Here is a 23,560-nt window from a genome sequence, read left to right as displayed (position 1 = left end):
GTCCAGTCCAATCCTCGAAATACAACACCCGATTCGCTTGTAATTAACCGCTTACATGCGGATTTAATTAGCATCAAATTAACGCATACAAGCGGTCAAAGTAGGGCCTATTTACCTATCGTGAGCTTGTGACGTCTACCGTCAAAATATTTGTGCCCTTTTCTGACCCCTTTGACTAGCTGCTTTGTTTCCCTGCACAACGTGAACCTTTAGGTTGTTGTTTCCCATTACCTGATCCTGACCTTTTTACTATAAAATGGAAAGGCAATCCAGATTAATTTATTCAGAGGAACAAAGGGAAGTGCTAACCACTTTTTTCAACGAAGGAATGACCTCGACCAAGAAAGCCATGTGCGACAAAATTCGTGCATGTGCCGCGAGAGTCGGCATTTCCGAAAACCAAGTGAAGGTATTTTTCAGCTTACACCTTAAAACGTTCCTCGGTCTAAAAGTGATTAACATACATTTTATCATGGGCGCTAGGATAATTAATTTCCTACACTAAATTTCATGTATGTATGTTGGTAAGACTTTCAAGCTATTTTTTATCTTGGTGTAATTTGTGAACTGTTGACTTTTTCTGTTACGATCTTAGGACATCTTTCGACCTTTTTTTTATTTTATCACACATAGGCTGTATACGTTGTTACAGTGAAAGATTTTCGCCATCCAGCTTAGTTCTAGTTCTGCGTTGTCCATAGCTTTTCACGAATAATGTGAAAGCCGTTGATGTTGAAAGAAAATTAAGCATGTGATGCATAATGTAATGTTACATGGAACGACCAGAAACCGCCTTCAACCATTTGAAGCCACCTAAAGCCTCCTCAATACTAACTAAAATTATCTTAAACAATTCAAAATCATCTGAAATCACACACAACCGAAAAATAATGTTCTCAGAGTACGGTATTCATTAAGTTTTTAACGATTTAGCGCGCGCCTCTTGTGACCTTTGTAATCACTAGAAATTCTTTGGATCCCGTTTGCACTTTTCGAATTGCTGACAATTGTACTGAATGAAAGTACGTTTACTTCTCATGAAAACGTAATGTACTAGGTACGATTATGAAAAATTTCTTGATAACAATTGTGCAACTTTGTCCCCTCGTGATTCAATTGTTCACCTGAAAATGAGATCGACTGTAATATATTCTTACATAATAATGGCTTTTTTAAGTAGCACCCCTCTCCTGTTCAATGTACAACGAAAAATTATTAATTGAGCTCGATGATGATGGAAATCGTTTGTCTTCAGATGGCCTAACAAGCCAATTCTCTCAGTCTCATATTGGTTTTAGATGGTTGTGAGTGGTTTCAGGTGAAGCTAATTGTTTTATTATTTACCTATAATATAAATTTTATCTTTTACATAATTACAGTAAAACCCAATTAAACTAAATATTTTGAATAAGGTACTTGCAAGGATGTTAATACAAAAGGATTATATCATAGAATTGATTCCTGATATTTTCAAATATGTTCTTCAAGGCAGTAAATGACAAGATAGTCAATGGCCAGGGCACTTTAGATTTACTCATTCATATATATATATATATGTTTAGTATAATTTCAGAGCTGAGGAAAGAGTTTCCAGCAATCTGATTGGTTGAGTAGTTCCTTATATGACACTACATAAACCGCTCCACGCGGTTTATGTAAAATGTTAAAATAAAATGTTAATAAATGTTACTAAAATGTTATGATTTTAAAAATTTCTCTGTTGTTCAGCTCTGAAATGATACTAAAACAATTTTTCGTCCCAGGTTCGGTGAATATCATCGAATAATTGTCAAATATAGGCATGTAGATATACATTTCCCCCTCTCTCACTCTCTCTCTCTACCTTGCTCTCTCTGTCAATTTGTTTATTTCTTGATTATTTTGGCATATACATTATGCAAAGTAGGAACAAATAAAAATCAATTTGAAAAGATGTTTGACTTACAACAATTTACAAATGTTGGTAATATTACAGTTGAATATGAGAGGAGCATTTCTCAAGTTTTATAGCAAGATAAACAAACTTTGCAATTAGTTGATGTCAGTGTTTAAACTGTACCATACAAATGAGTAGAGATATATCAAGAAATACTATTAAGGACTCAAGATCTTCAAGAGGCTCAGAACTTCAATGTTTGGGATTACATGCATAGACCTCTCCTCCTAGACTTTGCAAATTCAAAAAGGCAACATACCACTAATAGGGGTGTCATTGGCATAGTAGATATTACAGTGATAATAACAGTCAAGTTTTTGAATTTAATTATATTGTGGTAGTCTTAATATGCTCACCTACCTCAAAGCAATGTACAATTTATGGAAAACTGAATTAGAGTTAAAGAAAATCTTGAGGGAAGACATGGTGTCACTACTTGAGCAAATTGTAAAAGCTAAGCAAACATGTCCTTAGGATTGAGTTGACTTGTATAATAAAACTTTACTTTTTTCCAATACTTTTTTGGCAACTGTACAATGTCATCTAACTGTTATGAGTCATGCCAATACAATAAATTAATTAGACAGAATGTTTTCCCAATTGCTGATTTAGTATAGGTTTTATCATGATCCTTTTGAAATTAGAAACTAGCTGTGACTGGGTATTGTCAGCGACAGGTAGTTCAAAGTTTTCTTGTCTGCGAAATTTGTAAACCAGTTGGAATTTTACACTTCTTTGTCTTTTCTTTTTTTTTTCAATGATATGAAACATTACTTTTTTTCTGATCAGCACTGAATAAACAATCACAATGCAAAATGTAACAGTGGTTCCAGAGTGCTTGATGCACAGAAGAGGACAGAAAAGAAACCAGTGAGGAAACAAAGTGGGTTTAATGCTTTCACTAGGGAGTTCCTACAGAAAGGTAATCACAGATATAAACTACATATTTAGCTAAAATTAGACAAGTTCCTCCACTTTTCACCAATGGTATGGAAGACCTCTGCTCTTCCCCCAGTCTGTTCTGTGATAATGTCATGTCCTTTAATTCCGCAGAACAGACAGGGGGAAGTGCAGAGGTCTTCCATATCATTGGAGAAAAGTGGAGAAACTTGTCTGAGTCAGATAGAGATGCCTACAAAAAGGTGGCAACAGATACAGGGTCAGTTGTGTCACCACCCTCAGCTGATAAACAAGCCAAGAGGATCATTGGTAACATCATGAAACAGGTCAGGTAGTAATAATATTATTATAGTCATCATCGTGACCATTATTACGTAATTACTATGATGTTTATCACAGTATGTGTTTTGAACTTTGTAGTTTTTAAATGACTGCACGAGTACAATTTACTAAACTACATCAAATGAGATCTTAGTTACAAGTAATTGAAGTGATATACCTGATAAAGTAACTGACATGATTTGGTTTATGTTGAAAATGGCCTTCAATTGTGCTAGTACAGCTCTCCCATCTCTTTTCTTGTGTATCTTTGCCTGAACTTTTCTAGCTCAGATCAGGACTAGAAGATGCTAAATTTTGTTTAAACAAGCATTTTGTATTGAATTCTGCCATACATTGATTTAATTGATAAAAGTTTATAATTTCCCAGTTTTCTTATTGTTATAATTTTATTTAACTGGTAGATTGACTATTGTCAAATTAGAATATGATATTTATCTGTTTGGATTGTCATGTATTAAGATGTGCCAAATGTTTTTCATTACTTATAATTTTTGTAATTGGTCATTAGGTGTCTCACTCTCCTAATAAACAATGAAAGTTATTTAAAAACTCAGGTACATTCTTGTTACTAACCCTTATCAATGGTTTACACAGGTTGCTGAACTGGATACATTAGGTGGTCATGCAGTTGTGTTATGTGCATATGATGGCATTTGTTACCAAGGTTCAGCTGGAATTGGTGACAGTCTTTTGAAAACGAACATCATGGAAACATTTGCAAGTAGATTACACAGTGAGTATACTGACTATAACTATGCATTACTTAGCACTTTACTTTTGATATGCAGTTTCAGAAGCTCTTCCAAATTTGACTTGTAATGTTGAAGTCTTTCTACAACTTTTTCGCTTAAGAATTTGTGAAGTGTGTCTGTGATTGATCCCTGTAGTGTATTGATTATACATGTACCTATCTCATTTATTGACAACAACCTAGTATGGGTTCTAAGGTGAGCACTTTGTACATAATTCAGTAAATGTATTACTTGCAATAATCCTACTGGAATGGAAATACCCGCATGCTGTAAAATTACTAAGTCAGTAAACACTTATACGTCTATCTGTGTAACGTGTTTTTCGATAAAGTTCATTTGGCCTTTGGCAAGGAAAGAGAAACAGTCTCTTTGTGTCTAAGTGACGACACTACAATCCCCCTTTTGGATTTTTCTATCTATGAGTTGATGATGAAGAAAAAAAACATGTATTAAACCAATTACATGTAGATTCCAATTTGTATTGCATTTCCTCACTGAAAACATAAACAGGACAGCTAAACGCATCATCAAGAGCAGTAATCCCTTTTCTCGTTTTAGGCTACTTAAAGTGTACATCTGTGGTCTTAAATACCACAGTAGTCTCAGTATATTATCCCTTACCAAAATTAATTACAGAGTGGTTTATGAAAACGACTGGTTTGCGAAAACATCACAACTGAAATCGGTCACAAAAGGATATATTCTGGTAATGACCGTTTTTGTAAAACGTGAAGATTGACAGCAACATTACCAAGGTTCGAAATGGACTTTTTTGCGTAGTGCATCAAGAAGTCAGTTAAGGTATCAACTCGATGGGCTGGAGTCATTTCTTTCATTACTTTTGCTGTTGGCCTTAAGTAAGCACAATCTCTCCATCACCTCGCCATCACTCAACCCGAATCCTTCTAGCCTTCTTCCGCTGTAGTTGACCTAGTGTTATAATGCAAAAGAACAAAAAATGAATCATGAAAACATTAGCTGTTTTGAAGTAAGGATGCATGCGTTCTACAATAACTATTAACTCCTCAAAAGTATTCAATGGGCATATCTTTCAAAATACCTGACAAGAAACTTTGTGTCCATAGCAGTGAAATGCTGGTATCGCAAGAATAACATTTTCAAGCAATGTTTCCTGGTGCGTATTCTACAGTGCAAATAAAACAATACAACCATCGTTTAACAAGTAAAAATACTAGAGTACCACGACCAAGATTTCAGTTGAAATAAAACTGCAAAAAAATCTTACTCTCAAATGTGTATCCAGCACACATACAATATCATAAAAGAAGTGAATGTTGATAGCTTTGTCTTGTACATGATTTTTAATCCATTTCAGCAAATACACAGCCTTACCAATCCTGTTTGATAAAATTATAATCATCATTAATAACCATTTGCATGATGTAATTGAATCTTGCCCTAGTTTCATTGAGTGCCCTAATGTAATTGGTTTATAGCACAGGGTTACACTATACAGCTGTACATATTAAGTAACACACAAAAAAATCTTTTTTTGGGACCCAACATTGGTCATGTAAATTTGCTACTAAGAATTCAAAGTAACTTGTCTCTGAATTTTTACATCTTACAATTTAACATTAAGTAACTCTATAAATTACATATTGCTTGACAATAGCCAAACGAAAATGTAAATATAGGTTTTAGTATATATTTCATTTTGCATGTACATACTCTTCTCCTCTCCTCAAGCTGAAAAACTTGAGTGGCACTTCATGCTTACAGCCTCCTCCAAAGAGGGCCGTCTCATCCAGCTTTGTGGATTTGTTCTTGGAGCGGAGATTGGACCCAGCTTGAAACTGGTTACATTGCTCCTACAACAAAAAACTTTTAACTTAAATTTTCAACTTCCTTCACACCTTTCCAATTAAAGGTTTCAAATTAAACCATACTTAATGAAGATAATAAACAGTTCAGTATTGTTCTTGAAGCTCACAATTCACAAGGTTCCTGTAAAGTTTACATACTAGCAAACTAACAATATATTTGAGCAACATGTGTTTTGGAATGGACTAGTACAATTAGAAATTAAAAATCACATGATGGAAAAGAAGGCAAGGAAAAAATTAGCAGAAAACAATCATCACTTCTCAATTTGTAATCAAATTCAAACTTAGACAACAAAATGAATTTACTGCTTCACAACGCCTCCTCTTTTATTTGGGCTTGGGACCAGCAAGAGTGATGGTAAACACCCTTGGCAGAGTTAATTGTGCAAGCATATATCAATATATTACCTCTAAAGACCATAAATTAATTACAAAAAAAGAAGAAACAAACTTTACTTGAAAAAGAAAGGATAAAATCAAAGAAAAGAGAGGGCTGCAATAAAGGTTATGTACTGTTCTTAACCTGAATATTCATAAGGTTCCTGTAAAGTTAACATAACAAACTAACAATATATTAGAGCTACATGTATTTTGGGCAGACTTATAAGCAGCCAGAACCAAAGTAACCAACCCTTCAAACTGTACTATATTTGATTAATACAGCACCTTCATATATAATAATAATAATAATAATAATAATAATAATAATAATAATAATAATAACAACAACAATAATAAAGACTTTATTTATACAGGGTGGCATGTAATAGCCACAGGCTAATAAACTTGTGGCCCTGACTTAATCAACTAATTACAAGTTAAAAAAAAACAACTTAAAATTACCAAAAGAAAAACATGCAAAGAACATAATTGTTACTTTTGGTATCTCATTGCAATGTTTGAGTAGTAGCATAAGTAATACTAGGTAACAAAAGGTAAGAATAAGGCAACAACACACAAAATTAGGGGAAAAGATAGTCTTAGTTAACACAACGTTGACTTGCTGCTTGGTCTTTTGCTGTAATTAGCTAGAAACCTATCTACTTTATCTTGGCTAATAAACAGTTCCTCTCCATGCTTGGAAGACTTTCCACTGGTTCCAGCACTGCATTTGCAGACACATCCAAACAATGCTTCAATGGAGACATATGAACTTCCATTCTTCTATAATCAAATGCAAAAAAGCAAAATTAAAAATGTCATGTTAGAAATATTTCTTAAGCAAAAATAAATTAAAAAATGAAGAAATAGCTCCTGCTGAGAAGATCCAAATTGATGTTTCTTGTGTAAAGTAATATCATGTCATTCATTATGCCTACATATACAAAGATTTTCTCAGATTTACTATCATGGTAGACATTAGTCACTGAAGGATAACTCTCACAAACCTTAGGACATGCAAGACATTCATGATCATTCTCATAACAAGGATTGAAATACTTCAGATTGGTCAACATGCTGGACATAAACTGGAACTCACAGAAACAATCTCCGACAAGGAGCCGGTAGATGTCCTTTATCTACAGAAGAACAAATCATTTATTTATTGTATAACTTAAGAAAAAAAATTGTATTCCTGAGCATAAGGTAAAAAACTTCTAAATGAATACTTACGTAAACCTTGGAAGCAGGTGGGACCAACCATTGTAGTGCCTGACAAATTGACTTTAAAGATACCCTACATTCTAGGAAAATGTATTGGAGCAGGACCATGAATCCAAGGTCAAAGGCTACCTGGGGTTGTTTTGGTGTAGATGGCCAGAAACCATTCCTGACCAGGGTTATGGCTTCTGGTTCATGCTCACAGCATTTGATTTTAATGAGATGCTGCTTCCCTGTACAAAGACAAACAACATAGCGTGTCTATGCTGCTCTTCTTCTATTGTTTATCAATTCCCACCCACGCTCAAAAGAGTGATAGTTATTCTCATGAAAATGAAAAAAGACTCAAAAAATACAAGCTTCTGCAATATACAGACACCTGTCTAGGTTAGAATAAACCAGACTTAGTAATGGAAAATTTGCAGTTAACTTATCAGTTACTCTCTGTAATGTCCTTGTTACAAAACTTTCTAAACCAATATAATCATGCAACACCTTAAAACCAGTAAAAACAGAAACAAAGACCTTCCTAGAAGAGGTAACCTAAACATTTAAATAAAAGAAAAGAACAAGAAAAAATGGAACCTATCTCAGAATAATTATAATAGTTACAAATTGCATTGCTGTCAGTTACTTACCATGCAAACCAACAGCTATAATATCACGCACATATCCATGATCCAAGTTGTGAGGTGTAGTCCAGACACACTCATCAAACTGATATGGTACAAATCTTTCATCCTAACAGTATATTATATCCTTTGTTATTAGGTGACTATAAATCACATACCCCTTAAATCAGCCAACTCTTTCAAAATTTCCAAAAACGGACTTAACTACGTTCTGAATCCAGGGAAAATTACATGTACACTTGCAAGAAAACATAATGCTCCCTGCTCTCGCTTTTTCCTCTGCACAAAAATGGGACAGGTTTTACTGACATAATACACATTGAAGTTGAGAAAAACTACATAAGTTTTAAAAAGTAATAGTGCAGTAACAGTAAGAAAAAAAAAGAAAGGATGCCGCCTTGAAATAAAACCACAAGACAACATACAACAAACGAAACTGGCAAACGGCCAGAGTAGACATGCAATTAGGTTTCACAACATAATTGAATATTTAAAGGTAGCTGACGAGATTGTGCTCCAAAAAACTTAAATTCACCTTCCAAACTTCTGGGTGATGAAGTGATCTACCTCCTGCGTGAACCAAATTGATGTGCTATTCACACATAAAGTGCCCAGGACTGCAGTCAAGGCATCTGCCGCATGCCTTTTCTTCGCAAAAAGGAATGACACACATCTGCTCCAAAGGCAAAGCCTGTCTTGTCAAGAGTGCTGAGACAAGCAGCTCTCTTGCATTGAGCCAGGACGCAGCCAGCGTGGCTTTCCTTTCATGGTAAGCTTTCAGCTTGCGCCTCAGCCGTACTTTTGTAACCTTTGATTTTTTTTTAGTTCTTAAGCCATGAGGTTCGTCAATATGGGGAAGGTCTTCTTGATCTGGAGGAAAACCTCTGCCCATGTTCAAAGAAGATCCGGCGGCCACAGACGTTGAATCAGTAAATTGCTGGGCGGCATATCGAACAGGAACACTAAACTTCGCCTTTCTCGCAGCTTTTCCCCCTTTGAAAGTTACTAAATTCAAATTTTTTTTCGATCTAAAATCTCGTTTAGGAGGCATAATGGAAATCGCGTTTCAAGGGGTTAGCTGGCTGTGATACCAGGCCTTGATTTCCTTCATCTCACGATAGGTAAATAGGCCCTACTTTGACCGCTTGTATGCGTTAATTTGACGCTAATTAAATCCACCTGTAAGCGGTTAATTTCGAGCGAATCGGGTGCACCCACCAACACAATAGGCCATTTCCATTTACTTCCAAAGGAAAGGTCACACTGCTCGACTTCGATGCAAAACTTCCGTTCTTTCCATGTAAACAAAATACATCCGTCACGTTCTAAAGTTATTTTTATTTTGCAAAAACGTGTGCCAACGCAGATGAAGGAAGTCTTTTTCCTTTACATTACGTTTGGTGCTTTGAAAAAGGTAAGCTGAAAAGCTGCATCGCAAAACTTAAAAACGATAACTTTCCTTGTATTTTTCGGCAATATTCTACTCGGAATCGCTGTCCATTCGTTTAAAAAGCACCGTCACGTCGCAATGGGGAAGCAAATCATTTAAACATAATTACTTTGTCTAGCGCTGAAGCGTACTTTTGTCATTTGGCACGTGCACCTAATGCATATAAACCAGAGGATTCTGATTCATCAGTTTATTTTCAGCAAGTCTAGCACTAGTGTTGAAGTCACTTTCTCAAAATCATGGTCAAACTCAAACCAGAACTCGAACAAGTGAAGGAATCAGACCAATCAAGGTGGGTAGAGTTTTCACTGCAGCCAGTATTGATTATAAAGGATAACGTTGTTTTAATCGCGCGGAACACCAATATTTTCTTAACAGCACCCGTTTTATTCGTTCGACAATGGAAGTTCGAATGTTCTGAATTTTCTTGTGAGGATTACTTTATTTCTTGGCGCGCGAGAATTATTTTGCTTCTTGGCGTGGTTGCCTCGCGCAGTGTGACATAATACTCAAGCACAAATTTGCAAGTTAGGCACCACACGATGATTTAAAGTCTCTGAGGGAGAAAATATATGAAAACGAATAATAGGTCGACAGAGTGCCTTTTTCAGCGGCGAATAGTTAATAAATAACAGGAGTTTCGCCTCTGAAATATTGCCATTGTGGCAATTGTACACTTATTCCTAACCTGAGCACTCTATCCTCGACTGCGAAAGATTTCTCAACAATTGTCGACCGTATCCCTTATGTACTACACGTTCGTTTTATTCGTGTATGCAAGCATATGTGCTGGAAAAGCGATGCTCAGTTCAGGAACTACTGTCCGTATACTCTCTTCTGATTGGGTTGTTCCTATTTATCATCCAATCAAAGAAGAGCAGACAGCATGACATCTAATAGCCAGTAGCATCATTGAATATGTATTGGTGCGAGGAAGGAAAAATATTTTTGTACGTGTGAACCTTACGGCAAAATGTCTATGATAACTGTTTTCAATTGAACAGGAAAGTAAATGTAAGGAAAAGCAATCATAGAAGGGCTGTTAACTTTAAGGCTAAAGTTTGTCTCAGAACGTGCGGATAATTGCAACTTTTATGTCAATAAACTTCATGTCCATACCTTATTCATAATTATTTCAAATTTACTGATAATCAGCCGATAACATAATGTACTCGCTTCAAAATAAAAGAAACTAAAAACCAAAAACAAAAAAAATAAGTAATAAATGGTTTGCACCCAGAATTATTAACGATTTAATCTCAAAACTCTTAACTCATTTGGGTCACAACAAATAATTCGGATCGCCTCAAGCTCCCAAGATCAAAGCTAGACGAAAATAATCATGCTTGTCGACTTGCAAATCTTATGCTTGGGGTAAACGTGACTCCAACGATGGTGCTACGTGACTTCCTCTCCTTTGTTCCTCAGTGATATCAAATTCAGGATGGGGGTGAATGTTTCAGGAAGGAATAGTTCTGTTAATATTTAATAAAGAAAACTACCAAGCGGCGATTTTGTTTATGTTGCGATTCAAGTACGTGAGGGCTTCACCTATGATTACGAGGAAGTTAGGGATTCTTTCGCTTTGAAATCCCGATCCATTAGTTAGTTTTTCTCGCTTGTTTCGCAGCAGGTTGAATATTTTGCCAGACAATCCAATCGGCTGGTTTATTTTGATGAAGGATATGGTGCGTGTGCATGATGTTTCAAAACTTGCAACTTCCTGTTCTGCTTTTGCTTATTAAAAATGTTCCAGAGGATGCTTTTCAGAAGGATATAAGAATATTTCGAAGAATGCGATGTGCGACAAAATATAATTGGATATGCATAGGCATATTTAAAAGAACCTAAGAAATGATGAAAGAAAGCGAATAAAATAATTTGAGCAAAGGATTCAATGAGTTGGAAAAGCGATACCCAGTTTAGAAACTGCTCCCCGTATCCTCTTTTCTGATTGGGTTATTTCCATCCATTATCCAATCAGAGACGAGCAGATAGCTTGACAATAGCGCTTTATACTAATGACGTCATGAAATTTTAGACCCCACGCGTGACTCAGACAAACAATCTCCACTTCTTTAAGAGCTACAAGGGAAATGGCGAGTAGTTCGCTTATTCCCCTACAGTTCTGACCGAAGAGGACGGCGTTTCTGGCTCCAAATTTGAAAGAGAACCGGAAGAATACACTGTAGACCAGCTAAAACGGTGGTTAAAATGTAGGGGCTTAAAATTAAGCGGTAAACGAGAAGATCTTGTACAGACTGTGTGAGATGAGAGAATTATCACACCCTTGATCCGGCAATCGATCATGGAAAATGGTTTGCTGCCAAAAGTTTTTCAAGAAAATTCTGATGTAAACAATGTAAAAAGGGGGTTGACAGGCCTACACGACTCCCCAGCGCGTGTTTAGAATAGCCTATTCAAAGTTTGGCCCTCACGAGTATCTCTTTGAGCGATCGCCCTCTTTTGTAAGATACGAGCGGCGGATTTTTATATATTGCGCTCAATACTGGTTGTGTTTCTATTAAATGCCAATTCATGTAGTTTATGTAGTTAATGTTCATGCAGTTGTCATTGAATAATTTCTGTTTCTTTGACGCTGAATTTTCTCTTTCTTTCGGTGCTTTCCTCTTAGGAGCATGTGCTCAACTTACTTGCGCTGGTCTTAGATTTGCCTTCAGTGGATCGGGAAATTCGGCAGTTGGACCTCTTTCGCCGGGCCAGTGAAGAGCACAAAAATAAATTAAGTGTTTCTTGTTATGTTTTTCTCTGTAAAAAACTCACGCGAACAATCCACTAGCCAACGCTTGCACTTTGCCATGTCTCGCGAAGGTTTTGGGAAAGGAATGAATACTTTCTTCCCTAATTCCTTTCACTCTTTGAGTGATTTTGGCCATTTATCTGCATATCTTGAGTCTGTCGTACACTCACCCCAACAACAGTGTTTGGTACCAACCATGCCGCTTCCTTTTAGAACGCCAAGTCATTTTTTGACGAAATTTTCCGTCGTTTTGTTTTAATTTTACAGCTCTCGCTCATACATTTCCTTAACCTGGTCGCAATGTTTGTCTGAGTCTGTGCGGGGGGTCTCATAGGTTATCACGTAACAAAATATATTTTTAGTAATAGTATAAAGCGCTATTAGCAGCTGTTGCCGTGAATGATGACATATCTGTGCGAGGAAGAAAACGATGTACTCCAGTGGGTGAAAAACCTTAGTAAACGTCTAAGCTCGCTGTTTTTGATTGAACAGAAAAACATATCCGAAGCAACAATTAAAGTGCCTTTTCTGAAGGGAAAACGTTTAACTAAGTACTCAGATAACTGCAACGTTTACGTCCGTGTACTTCATCTTACGATTATTTTAAAGTTACTGATTACATAGTCAACTGCTATCGTATTCTGCTCGTCCTATGTGATAAAAAAAAACACATCAATTACGCTAAACAAAATGGTTTTGGGCTCAGAATTTAATTAATGTCATTTGGACGTACAAACTGCAAACTCTTGACTTATTTTGATTACAAAAAATAATTCGGATCGCTTCAATCTCCCAAGATCTAAAACAGATTCAAATAGTAATGCTTGCAAACCTATCAATCTCAGTAATGCTCGAGGTGAATGTGACTCAGTGGAAAGATAGTGCGACGTGATGTTCTTCCCCTCTGCTCTCAGTGATAACAAATTCAGGATGAAATGAATGTTTCAGAATGGAATAGTTCTGATAATGTTTGATAAAGAAAACTACTAAAGCGGCGATTTTGTATATGTTCCGATTCGAGTACGTGTTTGGCTTCACTCGTGAATAGAAAGGAAGCTCGAGATTTATTCGTTTTAAAATTCCGGTCGATCAGTCGCTTTTGTTTGCCTGTCTACCAACAGGTTCAATATTTTGTCAGACAATACTATCGGCTGGTTTATTTTGACAAAGGAAATAGTGCGTGTGCGCTATTTTTCAAAACTTAAAGCTTCCCGTTTTGCTGTTACCTAAATAAAAATCAGCCCAGAGAATGCTTTTCAGAAGGATACAGGAATATTTCGATGAACGGGATGTGCGGCAAAATATAATTGGATATGTATAGGTACATTTAAAAGAACCGAAGAAATTATGACAGAAATCGAAGAAAATAATTTAAGCAAAGGATTCTATGAGACGGCAAATGTGGAGAAAGACTCTACCATGATTTTTAGGTATTTGTCAGTAGCTCGCGTCCTTTAAACTAAACATTTCATTACTTGGTTTAATTCGTTTTTACTTCTTTCGGGAATGTGTTTTTTTTAATCTGTCTTTTATTCTTTTTGCCTAAAAGCAAAACTCGCGCATAGTTTGCCAAACAGTTACCGCGCTTGGGCAAAAACCTACACACATGGAGCCAACTTTCGGGCCTTCAGGAGAATCTAACAGAAAAAACGAGCACAAAGTACTTTATACGTATCTTCCATTTCGTTCGGCAGATGTTAAAGCCGTTATTTAAGTGCTCAGAAACAATTCTCGTCGCTGAAGCCGAGGCTCCTCTACTAAAACAACAAAGCAGGTTAGGGTTGTAATAATCTGTGCTGTTCCTAATTTTTGGTCGTTCAGCGACATTCGACTGGCACAAAAACTGTAAGAGAAAGGATCGACCGATGAATGTTGTCAATCGCTGATCAGACCTAAAAGGTGGCTGCCTCGTGTCTATGTTTGGATCACTTTTTATAACTTTTATCGAGCTCCAAGAGCAGTTTTGTATCTGTATGAATCATGAGCCTTTTAAATAGTGGCGAAATTATGTCTTTTCAAATTTAATGTCCCAAATCAGACCTAATGAAAAGCTATATGTAAATTCAGTTTCAATGTGTATTTTTTGTAGACCCTGTTATTCACGCCGATTTCTCCCATGTCTCTTGTGGTCCTGGTTCTGCAAATGGTACTTGCGTTTTATGGAACGCTTCTTTGGTTGGTATAGTGCAGGAATCGCCAAACATCCACTGATCACCATCCAGTTGTGTCTCATGCTTGTCAGTGTTTGTTCTGTGGGCTTTGTTTGGTTCAATTCAGAAAACAGAACCGTAAAATTGTTCATCCCTCAAAACAGCAAGGCAATAGATGACTTGGAAACTGCCGAGAAATACTTCCGTGTCAACTTTCGAGAAGAAATCATCTTACTGGCGGCCTCCCCTAGTAATCCAAATGTTCTTTCCCCAGAGTGTTTGAAGCAAGCCTTTAGGGCTCACAATGCAGTCATGGAGTTGAAATCTTTCACAGAACTCTGTGTCACATTGTTGGGAAACAAATCCAGGTCGCCAGAAGGGTGCGCGATGATTAATCCCCTAGAATTCTTGCAGTTCAATGAAAGCAAATTGAGCGGAAAGGACATACATGAAGTCCAACGGGAACTGGGTAAAGCCTATAACGACACAAGTTTACTCATGCGCAATGGACGCCCATTCTGGTTGAACTTTAACCGAATGTTTGGCAAGGCCACTCGAAAACATGGAAGAATTACTGACGCCAAAGCCTTGCAAATGATTTATCTCCTTCGTGATCCGAAGGACGATGATGCGAGTGACAAGATTCTAAATTGGGAGAAGGCTTTCATTGACAAAGTAAGCTCGTTAGTGGATAATCTTTCATGCTTCGATGTCCATTATTCAAGCGAAAGGAGCTTGGATGATGCTATAAGTGCAAGTACCGGGTCTGATGTAAAACTAGTGTCGATCACATTCACCTTCATGATCTCTTTTGCTTGCTTCATGCTGGGCAAGTACCTTAATCCGTTGACCGGTCATGCTTTACTTGCTAATGGAGGGGTCATCGCAGTTGCCCTAGGGATTTTGTCCGGGCTCGGCCTTGGTATGTGGCTCCGTGTACCATTTGTCAGTTTAGTTGGGGTGCTGCCTTTCTTGGTTCTTGGAATCGGCATCGACGACATGTTCATCATGGTCGACGAGCTTGATCGGCAGCCACGTGACCTGTCAACGATTGAAAAGATCAAAGCGGTTATGAAGCATTCTGGTGCAACAGTTACCATGACAACAATGACTGATTTGGTGGCGTTCGCAGTCAGCACATCTACCTCATTTCCAGCTATAAGGTAAGCTGCTTAAATTGACATCCAGCAGAGCTTCTCCAGTTTGGGAAGGTGAAGAAATAATCATGAGGTATTTAGCACTGGCGTTAGTTTTTAAAGGAGCTGAAAGTTTTGAGGATCTACTAAGTGACCTGCACCTTTTATCTTTTAATTTCAGCTGTCAACCGTTTAAATGAGATGTCGAGCTGTGGCAGGAGCCGCTGAATTAATTTTCTGATAAAAATGGTCACAGTTCATTGGGATATCTTTTTTCCCCTGCTTGATTGAGCTGTAAGCGCAAATGGTGACGTGAAATGTCATTTAATTAGCTTTCAAATACTCAAGTTTCATCAGCCACTAATAAATTTTCTAATGTTGTAGATTTTTTCAATTAAATTGTCTACATTACAACTTAATTACTTTCTTTCCTCAGGTATTTCTGTATTTATGCCGCCTTGACAGTGACGTTCTCCTTCCTGATGGTTGTCACATTTTTTGTGGCCCTTATGACATACGATGTAAGAAGAATTAAATCTGGCCGCCGAGATTTCCTCCCATTCTGCCTGGCACCACGGCCAAAAGAGAATAAACCAGCATGGGATGAGCCTCTTCCCCAAACTTCAAATAAAGTTATGAAATACTGGGGCAGCTTCTTGACCATTCCAGTTACAAAAGTTGTGGTTATACTCTTCTCTCTGTCACTGCTTGGTGCTGGAATATACGGAGTCACTCAGGTGGATGAGTCGTTTGATAGACGTGTACTGGCCAGAGATGATTCCTACTTGAGGCAGTTTCTGACAGCTCAAGAAAAGTACTTTGAGCTGTCCATTGGAGTGAGTATCGTGCAGACGGGTGAGGTTGATTACCAATTGAGGTCCACGCAGAACGAAATCAAGGATTTCACGAACATATTCAAGGAAAATGAATATTACAAGAACCAATCGCTATCCTGGATGGATGCATTTGGCCAGTATGCTAAGAAGACGAAGAGAAACATTACTGGCCCAGGTTTCCTACGAGAATTGAAAACATTCCTTCGTATTCCTGAGTTCTCGTATTACACACAGGACGTGAAGTTATCCGAGGATGAGACCAAAATAGAAGCTTCTCGTGTAATAGGCCATATGAAGGATTCTGGCAGCTCCACCTTCCAGAAAAACGCTATGCTCACACTCCGTGAAGACATAACAAAGAAGTCCAAACTGAATGCCTTTCCAATCACTCGATCCTTCATATTCTTTGAGCAGTACGCAATTACGTCACGTGAAACCCTAAGAAACCTGATAATCGCCGGCTTAACGGTGGTAATTGTCACAAGCCCCTTTTTGATAGATTGTACCGTGACGTTCGTGGTGGTACTTAACTTCGCAGCGCTGGTTTGCGAGTTATTTGGTTTAATGGTAATCTGGGATGTGTCTCTGAACTCTGTTTCCATGATCAACCTGGTAATGGCCATCGGATTTGCAGTTGACTACAGTGCACACATCGCCCATGCATACATCACGTCAAGCAAAGTAACAGCCGATGAGCGAGTTGTGGATGCTCTGAGTACGTTGGGTGCAAGTGTTTTCATGGGAGGTAAGTAAGGAGCTAAAGGTTTCATTGTAACACACTGACGAGAAAAGTAAGCATTTCCCAACATATGGAGATTGTGACCAAAAAGTGAAAGCAACCTGCGCTCGATTACTGACAAAATCCTCAGCTTTACACACGAAGACCTAACCAGCATATGTTTGCAGTGTACTCCTGTGATGTTTCAGGAGTAAAGTTGGGTTAAAAGTCACTGTAACCTGACCCTTACTCTAATCTTTAAAGACGGGTTCTTAGTTTTATCCAAAGAACATTCTTAGGCCGTGTTTTTTTTTCTCCCCTGTATTATTTCCATCGCTTATAGTTAGCAGTAGTGTGTCCGTTGTGAGTTCCCCTAATCTTTGCTTCTAAATATGCTTCAGGAGTCAGTACGTTCCTTGGCATGGTTGTACTTGCGTTTGCTGCATCCGAGATATTCCGAATTTTCTTCAGAATGTTCTTTGGCATAGTCATACTCGGGCTTCTTCATGGCTTGTGCATCATGCCTGTTTACCTGTCTTTGCTGTGCTGGAGACCCGCTTTTATCAGACCTCCCTCAGTTAGAGACACCAGTCGAAAATCCGTAAGTAAAGACATGACCGATAACATTACCAAAACAAATGTTTTCTTGGAAGAGGTGAAACCTTCCGTGGATAAATCATTTCAGTCGCCACAACACTCAAACTCCAAAGAAAAAGCTGAGAACCCAAGCAATGAAAAGCCAGCCAACCAGCAAATAGAGACGGATTTTGCCGAGATAGGAATCCAAAACATGGTGATCGATAACGATGAAGACGACACTAAGAAGATGAAGGCTGAAGGTGAGGTCAAGCAGCTGAACGCAAATACACTTCGAGTTGCTGGAAAAGGAGAAGAGCAAGCTTGTGGTGTAGAAGAACTAGTGGGCCACGACGATGAAGCTCGTAAAGAAGATACACCTAAGCTGGAATTTATAACGGTGCTTTAGTGACATGCAGGTTAGTTTGATAATCATTCCATTCAACCAGGCTGAGCATAGTAGTTTTGTCTTGCGTTAGGAAATCTAAAATACTTGATGACCGAAGCCCGATTTGGATTGTCCGTCAAATAATTGAAGAAAAAGATTGGATGAAACCATTTTGGATCACCCTAACTTACATAAAGACAAACAAGTCTGTGAAGAGCTTCTGACCGTCCAAAAATTATAAATTCGACGATTTCCTTCAAAATGAATAAATCATCAAATGACATCGCTGTAAACAGAAGACAGTGAGAGACATACTACGCACACAACAGTTTTTCCATCTTAAGAGCAGAATTAATCGTAGCAACATGCAAACCTTATTTTGTTTGTTCATTGTTGTTGTTTGGTTTTTTTCTTTAGCAAGTTCGTGTGCCTACTTGTCAGCAGTCATTGGGATCAACATGTGTGAGTTAATTGTTGACAAAGCAGTTAATCTGATGAAAATGATTTATTTCTTCTTAATACAAAATAAATATAAAACGAGGCTCTGTTAAATCATCAAGTCTACCCGAATCTTGATGCTAAATATATCGTTAACTGGCTAGAAGCAACCACGACGGCAAGAAACAAAAAGGGGGTGAAAAAAATGTAGTTGCTAATTTCCTAGTCGACCACGGTAAAGCCTAAAATGAGAACTTAAAAAATTCGCTCCCAGATGAAACTTTCGCAAAAATGCAATACGTTCTCTAGTTCAAATAACGAGATTCCTGACGAACAACCTTACCTACTAATTCGTGAAACTCGAAAGATGTAAGATAACTTTTTGATAGCCGTTTTCGTTAGCCTTGTGGTTGTGGTTGCTTAACTTGCTTAAGGGTAACAGAAAAAAAGGATAGCACAATTGACATGAACCATTTGTTTATCAGGCCATGTAATTGTACTAGGAAATTTGTTTATTCATTAAGTGGATTTGGTCTGCATATTTATCATACTTGCATGTTTCGGTGACTGTAGATCTGAGCTGAAACCTGCTGTAACCTGTTTTTCAGTGAAACATTGCTTTTAGAAATATCAGGAACTGTGCAATCATAATGGAAAAGCTTTCTCGACTTACACACGTTAAATTAGCTCTAAGTTTCAAATTTTTAACTGGACGTGTTCCAAAATTTTGACAAAACTACTGAGGTGCACTTCGTGAAACTTTCCTAGTGAACCCAAAGGAAAGGAACTTTGTGCAAAAGGGCCTCAGTTTAAAGCTGTCTGTGTCGAAATATTGTGTACAAAGTGCATAGTGCAAACTGCCTTGAATTATCAGCCAAATACGCTGTAGATTGTTGATAAGTTGGCCTTTAGAGAACTATTTGTTAGTACCAATGTACCATCCCCATGAGAAGTGATACATTTCTCAATCGATAGCTACGATCGTTTTCATATTGAAAAATGTACATATTTGAGGTAGCTTTAGAAATAAGTGTACTACAAGCTGTTAATAAAAACGATTGGAAAAATTTTACAGTCTCTTTGTATTTATTACCGCGGCAAGATGAGTTTTAAAAGGTGGCTCGTAACAGTTTTCATCTTTTTGATGGTTTGTAACTTTGAAAGAATACAACAAAAAGACTGACTAAGGCCGGTTGAACACTTTTACAGGGTTGAAATATATAATCATTGGCTATCCGAAAGTAAGTGTCATTTCGTAAAGGTGGCTGGTACTAGTTTCCTCGCGCGGGGAACAGGTCACTCTTGTGTCACGCGCGAGAGAAACGTGCGAGAGAAGTGCGAGATTTAATTAAAGACGAAATTCAAAACAAAGATGGCGGCGCGAGGCTTCTTTCTACTTTTGTAAGAAATTTACCTAACAGCGTGTATTTGATGTGTTGAACGGCCACTGCGTATGCAGGAGACAGAAACGAAGATAAAGAAGACGATTCTCGGAGACATAAAGGTTGCTTTAAATCTAAACGAAATATCCAACCGATATGAAATCTTGCGACGGCGAAAAAAGGAGAACTCAAGTGAAGGATAATCTGCCTGAAGCGGAAGAAGACAGTGAAACTTCAAGGAAAGTAATATAATATAGCCAGAAGTTGTGAGTAGGTCCTTTAAGATGAGCCCGGGAGTCTGTCTTTGACGGCTTCCAAAGCAGTAAACGTCTATGTACATCAGATCGTAAATGCTCGCGCGAACACACGCGATAGTCAGCGGCAGCTATAACAGATAATGAGCAAATGTGCATCTTATAGAATTCGGATTTTTAAATGCGCGAGAACGCTCGAAGAAATTGCTAAACTCAAGAAAGCTATTGCATAAAACAGGTCCGGTGACCCCTTTTTATTGTTCCAATATGACAATCACGTTGAAAGGAATCGTCAGAAAAAAGAAATAGAAAATTCAACGGAAGGACATTTGCGATGCGTGAAAATTTTGGCCTCACGAACCAACATACGCACGTGAGTTGAGGAAAATTTCAGACATGCGCAGATGACGCCCCGTCTTGTGTTTACCCCGCCCGTCTACGCTTTTAAAACTTTACCGTTGAATATCTTATCAAAACACAAAGTCTGGGGTAGTTTAATACTTAAACCGCGATAAATGCTACGGACTTAAGGATTCTACCGTTTTATTTTTTTCCTTTTCATCGACTTAGTGGCAGAAATGCTCTTTTTTCGTACTTTTTTTTTCATTCATTGCGCCTGGTGTGTATTATTTGGAATTTCGAAACGGACAAGTTCAAGAATTGGCATCGAAGCTTCAAGGGAATTTGAGGTTTGAAGTCCACTGTTGTTCGTGTGAAAGTTATTTTCATGTATTTGACGCGCGCTCGAGATGTCATGGAGGGCCGGAATGAAATATATCGACTGAGTAAAGCAAGCGCACGATGCTCGAGGTAAGATTATAAATTAGGTTATCTTGACCCTATCTTAGGGGGGTTTTGGTGGTAATGGGTCAATTAGCTTATATTCAATATCGCCCACCTGAGATCGAGAGTGAACTCCAGTTTATTCGTCAACAGGAACCAAGAGCAGTTTACCAATTACTTCTCGGGTACTTGTTGGTACTATTGTTGATGTTTGGCTGATATCGATTGTTAAATCAATGCTTATTTCTTTTGGGCGCTTTGAATGTGGAGGATCGACCAATAACATTGATTCTTTTTTGACCACACTGCATATTCTATAATTTGTGTTGGTCCAGGTATAAAAGCTATGACAAGTTGCCTGTCTGTGGAAAAAAATTTCATTGGTGTAGATATTTAATAGTAGAAGAAAAACCTTTAAAGGGGAGAGAGGATTCATTACGGGTCAGATTTGTACTACTTATCTTTTACACGGAATAAGGAAAGACAGGATAATGAGCTTGGCACATTTTTAACAGTTCCAGTGTTTAAATCCAATTTATTACTGTTATACTTGTACACTAACTGTGTGCAACATAACATTGGTTGCATCACTTAGCTTTTCCCTTCCGGTTCAAAATGGTCCACTTAATGTACAAGAACACCTAAGCACAAGTCATGTACTTATCACATTAAAAGTTACCTACTGCTAATGATATGTTAAATTATACATGTGCAACATTATAATGATATAATTTTCAATGCTTGTTTAATATTCCACCAAGCTACAGTCATGCATAACAATTTAAAATCAGATATGTTACAGCTTCATTTACCTACTGTTCATTTTGAATGTAATGTTCAACTCATTTAAGTCAAGATCCAATACAACATGATTATAAATGCATGTCTCAGCTTTGGCTCCATGCACTTTACTTATACTCTGTAAAACCAGTGACAATATTGCAAAGCTAACATGCTATAGACACTAAAATATTGAGCTCTGTTCACTTAACTAAAATACAAGTTCATGCTTTTATCAGGTGAGTTCTAACATGCTGCATTGAAACATTTATTAATTATTAGATGTGTCTCTGTGTGTAAAAATGTATTCATGTTGAGATACATTTACTTCATGCAGTGTGGGTCAGTGAAATCAGTTCTTATGTACAAATCTAAAATGTTTAAAAATTACTAAGCCACCCCTATCAGGGCTCGAAATTGCGACCGATACGGTCGCCACTGCAACTAAAGCTTTTAACTTGGTGACTAAAAGTTCGAGTTTAGTCGCCACTTTGGCGACTAAACTAACTTCCTCTGATGAATAAAAGATTGTAGATCAGAAAAATTTCTTAAGTCTTGTTTCTGTTTCTGCTTTTCTGCCAAAGGAAATGCAAATTAAGTCTGTTTACCTTGAAGCTAAAACTTGAAATGGCTTTCAAATTGCGTCTTCCGAGACGATATATTACAGTGGTGATCGTGGGCGCAATATTTTGTTCCAAAGCTTCTCAATGTAAAATTAATCCGTTGAGAACAGGAGGTCTGGTACTAAATGCCTATCTGCTATGCTTGATAAATGTTTGATGCCTTCGTATCGTACAATTTCTTGCATGCGATGTGACATATTTTCCTTGCTAAAGTAGCCCTGAAATGTTCTTCTTACTTTTTTCGCTTACTGCTTAAGGTAAGATTGTCATGCAAAAGTCTTTCGGAGTTTCTTCTTTTGTGTTTTCATGTTTTAAGTCATTCAAGATCGAGTATTTCGGTCTACCCCACAATCGCTGCTACAATCCACCAGAAGCCGAACAAAAACGCCAATTGAATAAGGCTCTAATCTGGTTTCTGTTCTTGTACTATCTGGCGACTGCATTTTTGCACTTGGCGACCATTTTTTCTCTGATAGTCGCCAAAAGGCAACTTGAAATTTTTTTTTATTTCGAGCCCTACCTATGACTACTTTATTCTTCATGTGTAGGCAATGGCATAATATGTACAGTCATGTGGGACCTGGAAAGACAAGTAGTTGGAGGTTGGAAGACATTTGGAAGGTTTTGTAGACACAACTTGCATTCTCTTGGTAGATCATAAATTGGTAGCTCCTCCCCATAGTTCCACACCTTAAGCGTTGCTAGCTGCATGAGTCTTGGAACTTGTCCATCAGGTGTACTGGTAACTCCCACAATTACTGTTGGGCTGAATGACATTTGTCCCTACAGTGCAGATGTTCCATTGGCAGAAGCCTTCCTGTGAAGTTTAAGTTTGCGACCATCAGCTTTTAGTGACTGACTCATATCCGGTAAGTGAATGTTTACTTTCTTTTCTATCCAAGCTTTAGGGTAAACATCCTTTAATTGCATCTTGTAACATTGGCCTCTGCACCTGTTTGTGAAAATGTTCAATAGCTGCTGGGTCTTTCAATGACATCTTTACCTGTTGTGATGTTAAAGGAAAATGTTCTGACGGAGACCTCAACATTTCACTTAAAGTTTCGTGGTGCTTCAAAACATTTGCTGGCCATAACCGTGCTAGGTAACCAACGGAAAAACCAAGTTCTGCATCACTAGCGTTGAACACCGTTGTGTTCAGAGATGGGATGATAAACTTGTCAAGGAATTCAAACAAAAACTTGATAACTTCGTATTGGCTTGGACGCTCATGATGGAGCCAAGATATTTTATATAGTAATTGTAAAACATTGGGG

General features: G+C 37.7%; 1 protein-coding gene and 2 pseudogenes across 4 annotated transcripts; 2 read left to right on the top strand and 1 right to left on the bottom strand.

Annotated features, from left to right (window-relative positions):
• Positions 1-256: 256 nt before the first annotated feature.
• Positions 257-3,997, top strand: LOC148725912 (uncharacterized; annotated as a pseudogene). Its single transcript, XR_015990610.1, has 4 exons — positions 257-409; positions 2,726-2,858; positions 2,990-3,162; positions 3,773-3,997. The product of XR_015990610.1 is annotated as an uncharacterized LOC148725912 (transcript).
• Positions 2,808-9,207, bottom strand: LOC148725911 (uncharacterized; annotated as a pseudogene). The gene is made up of 9 exons (XR_015990609.1): positions 8,547-9,207; positions 8,018-8,120; positions 7,392-7,612; positions 7,166-7,297; positions 6,822-6,941; positions 5,623-5,762; positions 5,177-5,288; positions 4,991-5,074; positions 2,808-4,860 (listed from the first exon to the last, which is right to left on the bottom strand). The product of XR_015990609.1 is annotated as an uncharacterized LOC148725911 (transcript).
• Positions 9,208-9,294: 87 nt separating this feature from the next.
• On the top strand, positions 9,295-19,534 carry LOC111325865 (patched domain-containing protein 3-like). 2 transcript variants are annotated; one of them, XM_088730263.1, is made up of 6 exons: positions 9,295-9,425; positions 9,662-9,753; positions 14,312-15,535; positions 15,945-17,089; positions 17,464-18,057; positions 18,444-19,534. In XM_088730263.1, the coding sequence occupies exons 2-5, from the start codon at positions 9,701-9,703 to the stop codon at positions 18,045-18,047; spliced, it is 3,006 nt and encodes a 1,001-aa protein (XP_088586389.1). In that variant the 5' UTR covers positions 9,295-9,425; positions 9,662-9,700; the 3' UTR covers positions 18,048-18,057; positions 18,444-19,534. The 2 variants fall into 2 exon arrangements, with proteins under 2 accessions (XP_088586389.1, XP_088586388.1); XM_088730262.1 differs by lacking the exons at positions 9,295-9,425; positions 9,662-9,753 and having other exon boundaries at positions 14,095-15,535.
• Positions 19,535-23,560: the final 4,026 nt, after the last annotated feature.

The sequence above is a fragment of the Stylophora pistillata genome, chromosome 8 (genome assembly GCF_964205215.1).
Source record: "Stylophora pistillata chromosome 8, jaStyPist1.2, whole genome shotgun sequence".
Taxonomy (NCBI): Eukaryota; Metazoa; Cnidaria; class Anthozoa; order Scleractinia; family Pocilloporidae; genus Stylophora; species Stylophora pistillata.
Note: the sequence above shows the minus strand (reverse complement) of the source record. Positions and strands in the feature narration are given on the sequence as shown.

Coding starts and splice junctions, on each gene's coding strand:
- LOC111325865 (XM_088730262.1), top strand. CDS start 14,247: ATGTCCCAAATCAGACCTAATGAAAAGCTATATGTAAATTCAGTTTCA. Junction 15,536..15,944: donor ACCTCATTTCCAGCTATAAG/GTAAGCTGCTTA, acceptor TTCTTTCCTCAG/GTATTTCTGTATTTATGCCG. Junction 17,090..17,463: donor TGCAAGTGTTTTCATGGGAG/GTAAGTAAGGAG, acceptor AATATGCTTCAG/GAGTCAGTACGTTCCTTGGC.